The following is an 11,536-nucleotide window of genomic DNA, read 5'->3' on the forward strand; positions in this document are numbered from 1 at the left end:
AACACACCTGTGCAGAAAGTACTAAATAAGTTTAAAAAAGGATTGAATTTGTGTAATTAGTGAAATACGTCACAGTTCAAAGTTCACTCGGCTCGTTTTATGAATGAAAAGAAAAGGAAAAAACAACTCCATTTTGTGACTTCTGCACAATTCTTGCTACTTTATATCACGACTAAAAATGCGATATAAAATGAATCACAACTTTGACTCATAACAACACATAAGAAGAAGAAAAAAACATATGTGACCTATAAACACACATGCCCAGGATGTCCATATAAGGAGTTGAGTATTATTCCCACAGCAAATTAACATGGGTGCACCTGCGGCACAGATCTGTGTCTTTTTTTTTAGCTTTTTATAGTCTTATTGGCAATATTTTTCTTTATTGTACATTCAAAGATGTGAAAATGCATGTTATTATTTATTATTTATTACCCTGAATGTTAACGGTCTTTGCTGCTGAGACTGTACTATACAGTTCCCCAATGTGGGACTAATAAAGGACTGTCTTATATTATCTTATATTAGATTTTTAGACACTATAAAAACATAAATGCATTGGGTGACAACACTATTTGCCTATTTGCCATTATGCCTATGTCATCTTTAGACTGAGAATAGCAGAGAAGGTGTGATTATTGACGAACAAGTGATTTTGAACTTGTAATAGGATTCTTTTGACTATAAGAAGAACAAAATGACTTTTACATGCTGGATGACAGAGGATGAACATATAAAGATTAATCAGTGAAAACCACATTAATCGCTACAACACCATAACACCATTTTTCCCAGTGCTTCAGAGTGTGTCTTCTTGCCACAGTAGAAGGAGTTCCTCCACAGATATGCTGTGCTAAATGATGAATGAATTGAGGAAGGAAGGAGGAACGTGAGGAGAAGCAGAGAGAGAGAGCGGGCCCACAAGGAGGCTGGAGTGGCACGAACTGGAGCGCGGCGTGATGCCGAGTGCCTCTGATTGTGATATGAAGTCAACTGTGTGAGTGTGGTGGGAGAAAGACGGCGCTATAGCCAGCCCTACTCTGGGATGAGAGGAAACAGACATGGCTTATTTAAATGCACAGTGTTGAGCCCAGGAGGTGAACCCTTGAAATTCACCCCATCACCCCAACACCACCGTGTGTGATCGTGTGTGTGCGTGTGTGTGTGTGTGTGCGTGCACTTACTTCCTAGACATCTGCTGAGGGGTGCCATAAAGAATTTAATAACCAGAGCAACAACCTTAGCAGCCACTGCGCTGAATGTGGTTGGCTGCTGACGATCCAGCACGGTGTGCAAAATCAGACTCTTTTTGATGTGGATTGATTTCTACCGAGACTCCACCACACACACATCAATATTTGACCTGAGCCGAGCTGAGTGCGCTTTACGTCTTTACAAGTGTGTATATACTGTATGTATATAGGTGCCTCGTGTGTGTGTGTGTGTGTTTGCATACATGTGTGTCCACGTCCTTGAGTGACTGGATGTTGACTCCGCTGTACGTATTCTCACCCTGTGTCGCGGTGGAGTGGTGAGCTATGCCGTGCCTAATTTTAGGCAGCTGGTGTGGTGAACGATGTGTTTGGGGCTCAGGCTGCGTCAGAGGTGTGATGTTTATCTCTGCCTCTAAAGGAGTAGCTGTGGCAGCCTTTTACATTTGGCCAAAGCGTCCGACCAAAGGAACTTTTTACCCCCAAAGTACAACCTGAGAAAACATGGATCTCTTTCAAAGTGACACCATTATTGCCAATGTTAAAACACAGTGGTGTAAATAGGCTGAGCAGACTCTAATTTTTATTTAATGTATTATTAAATACATTAAATAATGTGTTTAAGCTCTCGTACCACAGCTTGAGAACCACGCTAACAGATCACTTGAACATATGTGAATGAAGTGCTGAACACTTCACTGTATAAGATTGACCTTCACACGTGACCTTACCTCCGTCCTCCTCATAGATTGAAGACATTGTTACGCGAATACAAGATGAGAAAGCGGGAGGCGTCGCCATCCGGACCGTCAAAAGCTTCCTCTCCAAGATCCCCAGTGTGGTATCAGGTCAGTATTTGATGATGTTTAATGTGTGTTCCTGTTCATTCATCATCTTACCTCATCTGCTTATAATAGTATGAATATGTGTTGAGTTTTGTTGCCTTTTGGACGAGTGGGATTTGTCAAAGCCAGTATGACCTTTTGGGCTCATTCAAATTGCTGCCACCACAGTTAGAAGCAGATGATGCATTTGCAGTGAGGCCGCAGAAAGGCTCCTTTCTCTTTTCTGCCTGAACCCATCTGTGTGCGCACACACTGCACTCCTCCGTGCGTTTGTGTGCTTGTGTATAAAATGAGTCACCAGCGTTGGACGAGGGAGTCTCTCTCTCTCTCTCTCTCTCTCTCACCCTCACCCAGAGGCTGCTTCTGAGTCACTCCTTTACATGGCTCCTTCAGGCCCCACTGCCTCACACTTTCACTCAGGCGCAAAGGATGCGCCAAATAGTGTGCTTTCCAGGAGCACAGAGATAGAGAGTGTGTGTGTGTGTGTGTGTGTGTGTGTGTATAGGGACTGTAAACCTGTTAAAATTGTCTTGACACTTACTCAGATTTGACAGTGACAGCTCCGGCTCCAGCTCAGATCACAATAACTTCCTCAAAACACGTTTGTGTTCTGTGGATTGTGGCTTTTGTGCTAAGTCTGTGACGCCACTCGTAACCAGTGTCCCCCCCTCTCTCTCTCGAACACCAGGGGCAGACATTGTTCAGTGGTTGATGAAAAACCTCTCCGTTGAGGACCCAGGTACGTACGCCCGCCCGCTGAGAAAAGAGTCTCAGTTGAAGTGACGGGCAATTTTCAAATCGACCCCTCTTCCTCTGTCCCTGCTCTCACGTCACCAGCTGAAGCCATCCACCTTGGGAGTCTGGTCGCGGCACACGGCTACATATTCCCCATCTCTGACCACGTCCTGACACTGAAAGACGACGGGACCCTTTATCGCTTTCAGGTACACAGAGCGCGTCCTTTATGTGAACTCGATAGGTTTTCAATAATAGAGAGAATAATAAGTTGATGGTCGTTTATCACAGGGATATGTCGCGCGATGCTAATGAGAGCAATCCTTTCTAAGCCTATTACTCGTCTCTGCAAGGTCGAGCGATGTGCGCTCTCGCTGCTGAGTAGGAGGAAGGCAACAGGAGAAGGCCTGTGGGTCAGCAGCAGCATGCTCCGTGGGGGGGGGTTATATTTTTTCCACTTGATCGGATCCAGCATGAACTTTGGCAGGTCCCTCTCTCATGGCCACGGGCTTCATGATGACTCGTTACTGTGACTGAGCCGTTAGCATCTTAATCCAACCAGCTACAGTAGTAAGGCTCCCCTATGAGTAGGTGTGAGCCGGCTGCACGCTGGCTCTGCACTTTCCCGCCGTCATAAGCCTTCCCCCGCTCCTCCTCCTCCTCCTCCACAAACCTACCTCTGTATGCATTTATCGTCACCTCAATTGCTCAAGATTAAAAGCCATTATTGTGCCTGTGCAGGGAGGGCAGCCTGTGTCGCACATGCTCATTCAGCTACGGCTAAAAATATCCCCTCTGATGTTGTGGTGCTGCAACAGGCCCACGTCACCAGAAACCTCTAAAAAAACAAAAAGTGTCTGCTGTGCATTGAAATGTGTTTGGCTCCGCTCCACAGCTGTACTGTAAGGAAGAGTAACAAGGGGATTTTCATCTCCTGCTCTAAAAATATACACTATTGGTAGAGGACCCAGATTTAATGACTGCCTTCAGCTGTTTGTCACCATATTATTTTTGCGTGCATGATTTGTAGTCTGATTTGAATCACAGGAGCGTGTTACCCCCCTCTGCTCATTAAACAAGCACCTTCATGACCCGCTGACCTTTTCTTTCCGCAGCTATGGCTAATTACTGCTATGAAAGATTGTGGAAAAGAAAAAATTTGCGGATTGAGTATCACCAAGTTCTAATTCTGCCCCACTATTAAGAATGCATGATAAATGTGAGTAATCTATTATTAATGGACTCGGAAATGAACTTTGAATGTGTAATATCAGCTGCAATAGACAATTAAATATGGATAGGGAGAATATAGCTACCCGTCGCTCCCTCGGAAGTTATATGCGGCACATGGACGTCGAGGATCATTATCAAACAAAGAGTCATCGTATAGTCAGAGTGTGTGTGTGTGGTAGTATTATAACTCTCCAGACTTGTGGAAGGAAAATAATGTACAACTGATTATAGAAGTGAATAAACCAAATCTGTTTCTGTTTCATCCCCCTCTGCTTTCATCAGTCTCCATACTTCTGGCCTTCAAACTGTTGGGAGCCTGAGAATACAGACTATGGTGAGTCACACGCTGTCTGTCAAGTTTGTGCCTCCTTCTCCAAACCAGCGTGATCTCGCCGACGCCTTCAGCTGTCAGTCTCCCGCTCGAGCCGCAGCCGCAGCTTCTACTATAGATCTGGTGTTGACACTGCCTCGCTATTGATCCGCACACAGGGCCGTTTCTCCCCAACGATGATGTGCCGTATATGTGGCCCCCTGTGAGGAGCCCTGCCCGGGGAGAATCCTTTGGGATATAATTAGCCTAACAAAGTAGGGACAGTCACTGATACGGCCACAGCCCCTGCTCTCTGTATGACATTTATTTGAAGCTTGTTATTTCAGAAGACAAAAAAAACGATTGCCTGCTCCAGTATAGCATTCATTAGCGTTTGGTTCACACAGCTGAGACCTCACTAAATAAAGGGCACCAGCCATTGAGAGACTTCTTTTTTGTTTGTTTTGTACAAAACACATGATCCACACCTCCCTTAGTCTGTTCTCTTCCCCTCTCTCTCTCTCTCTCTCTCTCTCCCTCCAGCCATTTACCTGTGCAAGCGCACCATGCAGAATAAAGCTCGCCTTGAACTGGCTGATTATGAGGCCGTAAGTATGTGCTGTCGTTTTATTGCCAGAAAACTCTCAGTGTAGTGCAATGTCACACAGTCATTGGACCTAAAATGTAAAATATCCGTAGATCTCCTCTGCATCAGTAGATCAATACGTGATGCAACGCTACAGTGGTGAATTATTGCCATTACACATTATATCAGTCCCACTGTACTTTCATATTCTAAATTACTCTGCAACGACTGCTCCTTTCCTCTACTATTCAGGTCACTTAATGCCTCCAGACCTTTGGCTCTCACTGTTACATGCCAGCTAATTTTCTCTCCCTCTCTCCCTCTCTCTCTCTCTCTCCCTCTCTCTCTCTCCCTCTCTCTGTAATGAGTCTGTATGTCGTCTCTTGGACATATAATTCTGTAGCTTTGTTACTAAGCACACACATTTAAATATGTTGTTTTTATGTCAAAAATGTACACCCCTTCTTCATCCCTTGCTGGTCTCAAATGGGAGATGACATTCTAAACAAACGTAACCTGAACGATCACAGTTTAAAAATAGTTTTTACTACATTTTTTGTTATTTTAGGTCATATATTTAAAAGGATATTGTTTGACAATTCCAGAAATCAGTTTATCCACAACCTTGTACCAATATTACCTCCATATCTGTAAGCTCTATACTAAATAACTAAATAAAATGTTATATCTCCATCTGTCAAAGAGCCAAAACTCCAAGGAAATAGTTGAAAAAAACAAAAAGATGTTACTTTATCATGGATTTCTTGGATTAAACAAGCAAGATATAACATGTCGATGTTATAAAGTGAACTATTTGTGCTAATCTAATATAACAGGGTCATCTTTATATTTAGTGCACGGAAATGAGAGTGGAATAAATCGACTTCACTTCCTCGCAGACGTGAAAGATGTTAATTAACAAGTATTTTTTTAGTTTTTTTGTAAGTTCATCAGAGTCGGTTCCATCTCAGTGACAGTGATCCAACGTTACCCACACACACCTTAATAACTTTCTCCTCTAACTCTGAGTCTGACTGGTTCCTCCAGGAGAACCTCGCCCGGCTGCAGAGAGCCTTCGCCCGGAAGTGGGAATTCATCTTTATGCAAGCTGAGGCTCAAGTGAAGTGAGTCACGCGTACACGTCGACCACAACATATGCAGACGTATCGTAGAAGGGCTATTTTGTGGGGGAGAGCTCAGGTTTATGCATTCAGGTGCATATTTAAGAGATGCAGTCGTGCGAAATGTCTGATGGGCATTAGGCCAGTTTTTCTTTAATGCTCTGTGCTGACTGAAGGGCTGCAAACATTAAATACACTAAGTGTTTCCCCATGGAATTAAACATACACACAAATAACACTTCATATAAGACTGCCATCTGGTGGCTGCTTTATGTAAAATAAGGCAACCTTTGTATATTAGAAACACAGGATTCTATTTGTATACGGATGAATCTTGAGTGACAGTTCAAAAGGTCAGTGAAATAACATCCGCTAGTAACGTGATGTTTTATAGCGGTTGGGTTGATAAGGAGAGCGGCACACCTGCTCACATCGGGAGAGAATACACTGACGAACAAGGGCCAGTGGGTAAAAGTCAGTTACGTAAGAGTCTGACCCCACCAGTGGCAACACGAGGCACGGCCGGGTGAAGTGAGCAGACGGGTCAAGACCCGCGCTCATCAGCTTTTTACTCTGTAGTCTGACCTGAATGTGTTCTTGTCTGTGTCCGTGCCTCAGTTCTGGGACATGATTTATTGAGTCGACGCTGTTTGACCTGATATTTCAGAGTTCTGAGTTCTCTCTCTGTGTCCTCTGTCCACAGAATAGACAGAAAGAAGGACAAGGCGGAGAGGAAGATCCTGGACAGCCAGGAGAGGGCCTTCTGGGATGTCCATCGGCCAGTGGTGAGTCAGTTAAAGCTGCGGTAGAGAAACGGGGGTTGTTACTTAAAACGAGTGGATTCTTTGTGTCATGAGCTCCTTTAACCAGATGAGCACAACAGAATCTGTGAAACTTGACTGCGTCAATATCTGCCAGGGATCTGCTGGAGATATCGATTGTCTGACATTGTCACTCTCCGTCTTGATTGACATTAAGTTGAGAGGTTTTTCTGATGACTCTGAAAAACAGTCAGTTTAAGTCTTTTAAAAAGAGGAGAGGGGAAAAAAAAACATTGGTTGTTGCAACTATAAAAATGTAAATGAAGAAAAAAAAAGAGAAAAGAATGGTTATGTCAGTCGTCAGTTTTAGCAGCTAAAGCCCGAAGAAGCGCAGACTCAGCTCCCGCGCACTGTTCCGCTCGGAGTTGGCTTTGTTGCTGGTAGCAGAATCAGATTCGGTGCCAGTCACTTTGCATACGAGGCCTTTGTGAGCAACGACAGCGCTGAATAGAGAAGCGGCGTCTTATTGTTTGAGGAGAACACAATGCGTGCAGGAGAACCTCATGTATCTGACCCAGAAACACACGCTGCCTGTCTCCTGCTGCCTCCTACAGCCGGGCTGTGTCAACACCACGGAGATGGACATACGCAAGTGCAGAAGAGAGAGGAACCCACACCGGGTGAAAAAGGTGAGCAGCAGAATTTAAGTGTGACTTTACTGAAAACAATTTGCCCTATATGTTGTATGGAATTGAAATAAATCACTAGCATGTTATAACATTTCAGCACATTTTGTATTTAGTTTGACTCATGGATCTTGGGGAGTGGAGACATTTTGGGGACAACACAAAAAAGTCTGTGTGAGTGTATGAAGACTTCAGGTTAGGGTTGGGGGTTAAAAACAACCAAGGTTGACCAGTGCTTTACAGTTTTAAAGGCACAACAACACAAAAGGTATACAACATAAAAAAATCCAGAACAATAGAAAAACAATTGCATGTTTTTGGACCGTGGGAGGAAATCAGAGAACCTGCAGAAAACCCACACACACACGGGGAAAAAACACAAACTCGCGAAACCCAGGTCTTCTTGCTGCAAACCACAACTCATCCCAATCCAATGACAGAATTATTTGATATAATCCTAGAAAAATGTGTTAAAAAGTGTTGCACTTACCACTCTCTTATACCTATTTCGTGTATTTGAAATTTGGCTTTCCGTCTGTGGGTGTGGGATGTATTAAGTAATTAAGTAAAAAAAATTATCTTTTTTGTTGTTTTCTTTGTTATTATCTTTGCTATTCTTTGTATTCAGTTGTTGTAAAAACTTGGACAGCGGCACAAACACACCACTAACCATATGTGCACAAAAGGACGATATGTAAAAGACAAAAGGAATGGAAAACACTCAGAAGGTTTTCATACAAAATATATTCTCTATAAAAATAAAGCATGTCTCTTTCTTGACACTCTCCAGTCGGTGTACGGAGTACCGGATGATGGCCAGAGTCAGCCGAGCCCCATCCACAGCAGCTCTCAGCCCAGGAAGCCCACCAAAGAGGACGTACAGAAGGAGGTAATTCTCTGAGTTACAGTTTCCTCCTCAGGTCATTACCAGCTGCCTTCCTCACGCATCCGTCATCATCCATCAACGGCAGTCAAGGTGGGAGACCGATGAGCTGCCACCGTATTTAGCCCCCTCATCACTCTCTCTGTCCCTCTCTGTCCCTCTCCACCAGATTACCTTCTTGAACATCCAGCTGGACAGACACTGTATGAAGGTCTCCAAAGTAGCCGACAGTCTCATGAGCTACACGGAGCAGTTTATGGAGTACGACCCTTTTGTGTCGGCCACAGATCCATCCAACCCCTGGATAGGTGACGACACGTCCTTCTGGGACTTAGAGGCAAGGTGAGGTCAGAGGAGCCGTGGTGGGATGTGAGCTTGAGAATGTATAAACTGATTGTTGAGGCCCATAAAGGATGATATTTGACATTTCAATGTACACGCTCTGTGTATTTTATTCAATTCTATTCTTGTCTTATGTGTTGTTTTGTGGGCAGTCGTGAGCCCAGTCAGCAGCGTGTGAAGAGATGGGGCTTCTCTCTGGAGGAGGCGTTGAAGGACCCTGTGGGACGTGACCAGTTCCTGAAGTTCCTGGAGTCAGAGTTCAGCTCAGAGAACCTGAGGTGAGACTCTATATATAGATCTCTTTTGAGCATTTTTATTTCACATATTGCTAATGGTCCAGAGGGTTACATTTATAACACTCTATCACAGATAGTACTGGTGCCATGAACCCTGTTGGAAACATTTAAAATAGGACTTAATAGGGACTTATTTTATGTGTGTTGTTAATTTTTTTCACAGTTTGTTGGATATTAGGGCCACATGGTGTCACATGTGGCTAGCACTGTTTCTGCCTTTACTGTATCGAGTTTGCATGTTCTACCCATGTGGGTGCGAGGGTTTTCAAGTTTCCTCCCACAGTCCAAAACTGGACATTTTAAACCAGGGGGGTCTACAACCTCTAGAATCAAAAGAGCCATTTTTGAGCCCTCTCACCTCACCCAAATAAAATGTATCTGGAGCCGCAAAAGCCATATCGTATTTGACGTAGCTGAAGGATGTGCCGCTTATTTTTAGTAGTCCAAATATTAAAACAAAAATTAAAACAAACCTTGATCTCTGAATAAGAGGTGTTTAAAATTCAAAGATACAGGGAGTCACTGCAGAGGCGCTGAAGAGCCACATCTGGCTCTAGAGCCACATGTTGCAGACCCCTGCTCTAAACTGACCAACTAGGTGTGAATGGTTGTCCGTCTCTATATGTTTGCCACGCGATGGACAGGCGTCCTGGCCAGGGTTTACTCCACCTTTTGCGTTTGCTTTTCGCTCCAGTGGCCCTGCTACCCTCATGTGGAGGATCAAGCTGTAGACAATGATTGAATAAATGAACAAAGGTATTGTTGAATGTAGCTGATGCTGACGACACGCGTTACTGTTTATAGGTTCTGGTTGGCGGTGCAGGATCTGAAGCGACGGCCGCTCCAGGACGTGTCCGCCAGGGCGCAGGAGATCTGGCAGGAGTTTCTGGCCGAGGGAGCGCCAAGCTCCATCAACCTGGACTCTCACAGCTACGAGCGCACCAGCCAGAACCTTAAAGACCCGGGAAGATACAGCTACGAGGACGCACAGGTGGGCTATGGGGTTTCTTTGCAACCAGGCTGAACAGCCACCAAACACATACAGTGTCAGTGGTGCATGTCTAGGCTTAAAATGCATTATACAAAATTCAAAATTTGACTGTCCTTGGACTGGGTTCAGATGGGTTTATCCACAACACTCCACTCCAACACACACACACACATACACTGAACCCTCACATCCCTCTCATGTTACACAAATGAATGAATGAGAAAGCATGAAAGAATAGAAGAAGAGAAGAATGAGGGAGTGTGTTTGTGCCAGGATCTAATGAGGCTGCTAACGCCATGAATAGGTTGTCCGGTTGGTTCACCATGGATTCCTCTGGTTTCAAAGTGGGTAGGTGGTGTGTGACGTGGAACGCCTCCCACTGGCAGGACATTACTCAGCTCTGTCTCATACTCATGTCAACATGCTCAGCTTTCACTATTACACTGTGCATTCAGTGCGTTACCACAATTAGAGCTCTCTTCGTATCATGTTAATACACTTCTCTTATCTAATTTGATCACTTTCTCTTTCTCCTGCAGGAGCACATCTTCCAACTAATGAAAAGTGACAGCTATGCACGCTTTTTGCGATCCAACATCTACCAGGACCTCCTGTTTGCCAGAAAGAAGGTGATCCTGAAATCACTTTTTCTTTTCTTTTTTTATATAAACCTTCACAGCTCCATCTCTCATAATTGTTTATTTTTATGATTTAAAAAAACACAGCTGCTACATTGCATAATACAGTATCAAAAACTAGATGCTGTTAGTGACAGTAGTGGAATTAAGTACCCAAACTTTGGCTTATAGTATGTAAATTAGTATGTAGTTGTGCGTGACGTTTTTGTTATACTTTTATAGCATACACATCTATAATAGAGCATGACACCAAAATCCTACAAAAATTTCATAGTATAGTAAAATGTCCGAAAATTCTCTGTGACTTTTTGGACTGATTTCGGACTACAAACTATACTATGACTATTTTGACCGATTTTGGACGACATACTATACTATGAATTTTTTGACTTACTTTGGACGACATACTATACTATGACTTTTTGGACTGATTTTGGACGACATTCTAACCTATGACTTTTTTGACTAATTTTGGACGACATACTTTACTATGACTTTTTTGACTGATTTTGGACAACATACTAGCCTATGACTTTTTTGACAGATTTTTGACAACATACTAACCTATGACAGATTTTGGACGACATACTAACCTATGACTTTTTTCACTGATTTTGGACGACATACTAACCTGTGACATTTTAGGTGATTTTTGGGGTTGAACAGTGTTTTTTCAGTTGGCTGTGTGGTTTGTGACGCTCCTGTTACAATACGGGCCTTTAGGGGACATGGTTCGAATCCCGTCAGTGACTATTACCTAAGATGTTTTTGGACGACATACTAACCTATGACTTTTTAGACCGATTTTGGACAACATACTAACCTATGACTTTTTTGACCGATTTTGGACAACATACTATAATATGACTTTTTTGACTGATTTTTGACGACATAC

The 11,536-nt window shown here is 43.5% G+C and overlaps 1 protein-coding gene across 1 annotated transcript in view; it reads left to right on the forward strand.

Moving 5' to 3' along the window:
- LOC122783150 (regulator of G-protein signaling 6-like) overlaps positions 1-11,536 on the forward strand; it is a 33,548-nt gene that overhangs the window by 20,330 nt on the left and 1,682 nt on the right. Inside the window, exons 3-15 of the mRNA XM_044047792.1 lie at positions 1,963-2,062; positions 2,748-2,798; positions 2,897-3,003; positions 4,310-4,361; positions 4,881-4,945; positions 5,971-6,047; positions 6,748-6,829; positions 7,420-7,494; positions 8,282-8,380; positions 8,544-8,716; positions 8,869-8,994; positions 9,817-10,003; positions 10,543-10,632. Of these exons, the coding sequence (XP_043903727.1) occupies positions 1,963-2,062; positions 2,748-2,798; positions 2,897-3,003; positions 4,310-4,361; positions 4,881-4,945; positions 5,971-6,047; positions 6,748-6,829; positions 7,420-7,494; positions 8,282-8,380; positions 8,544-8,716; positions 8,869-8,994; positions 9,817-10,003; positions 10,543-10,632 (1,284 nt within the window). The remainder of the gene's footprint in view (positions 1-1,962; positions 2,063-2,747; positions 2,799-2,896; positions 3,004-4,309; positions 4,362-4,880; positions 4,946-5,970; positions 6,048-6,747; positions 6,830-7,419; positions 7,495-8,281; positions 8,381-8,543; positions 8,717-8,868; positions 8,995-9,816; positions 10,004-10,542; positions 10,633-11,536) is intronic.

Source organism: Solea senegalensis, linkage group LG16 (genome assembly GCF_019176455.1).
Source record: "Solea senegalensis isolate Sse05_10M linkage group LG16, IFAPA_SoseM_1, whole genome shotgun sequence".
Classification (NCBI taxonomy): domain Eukaryota; kingdom Metazoa; phylum Chordata; class Actinopteri; order Pleuronectiformes; family Soleidae; genus Solea; species Solea senegalensis.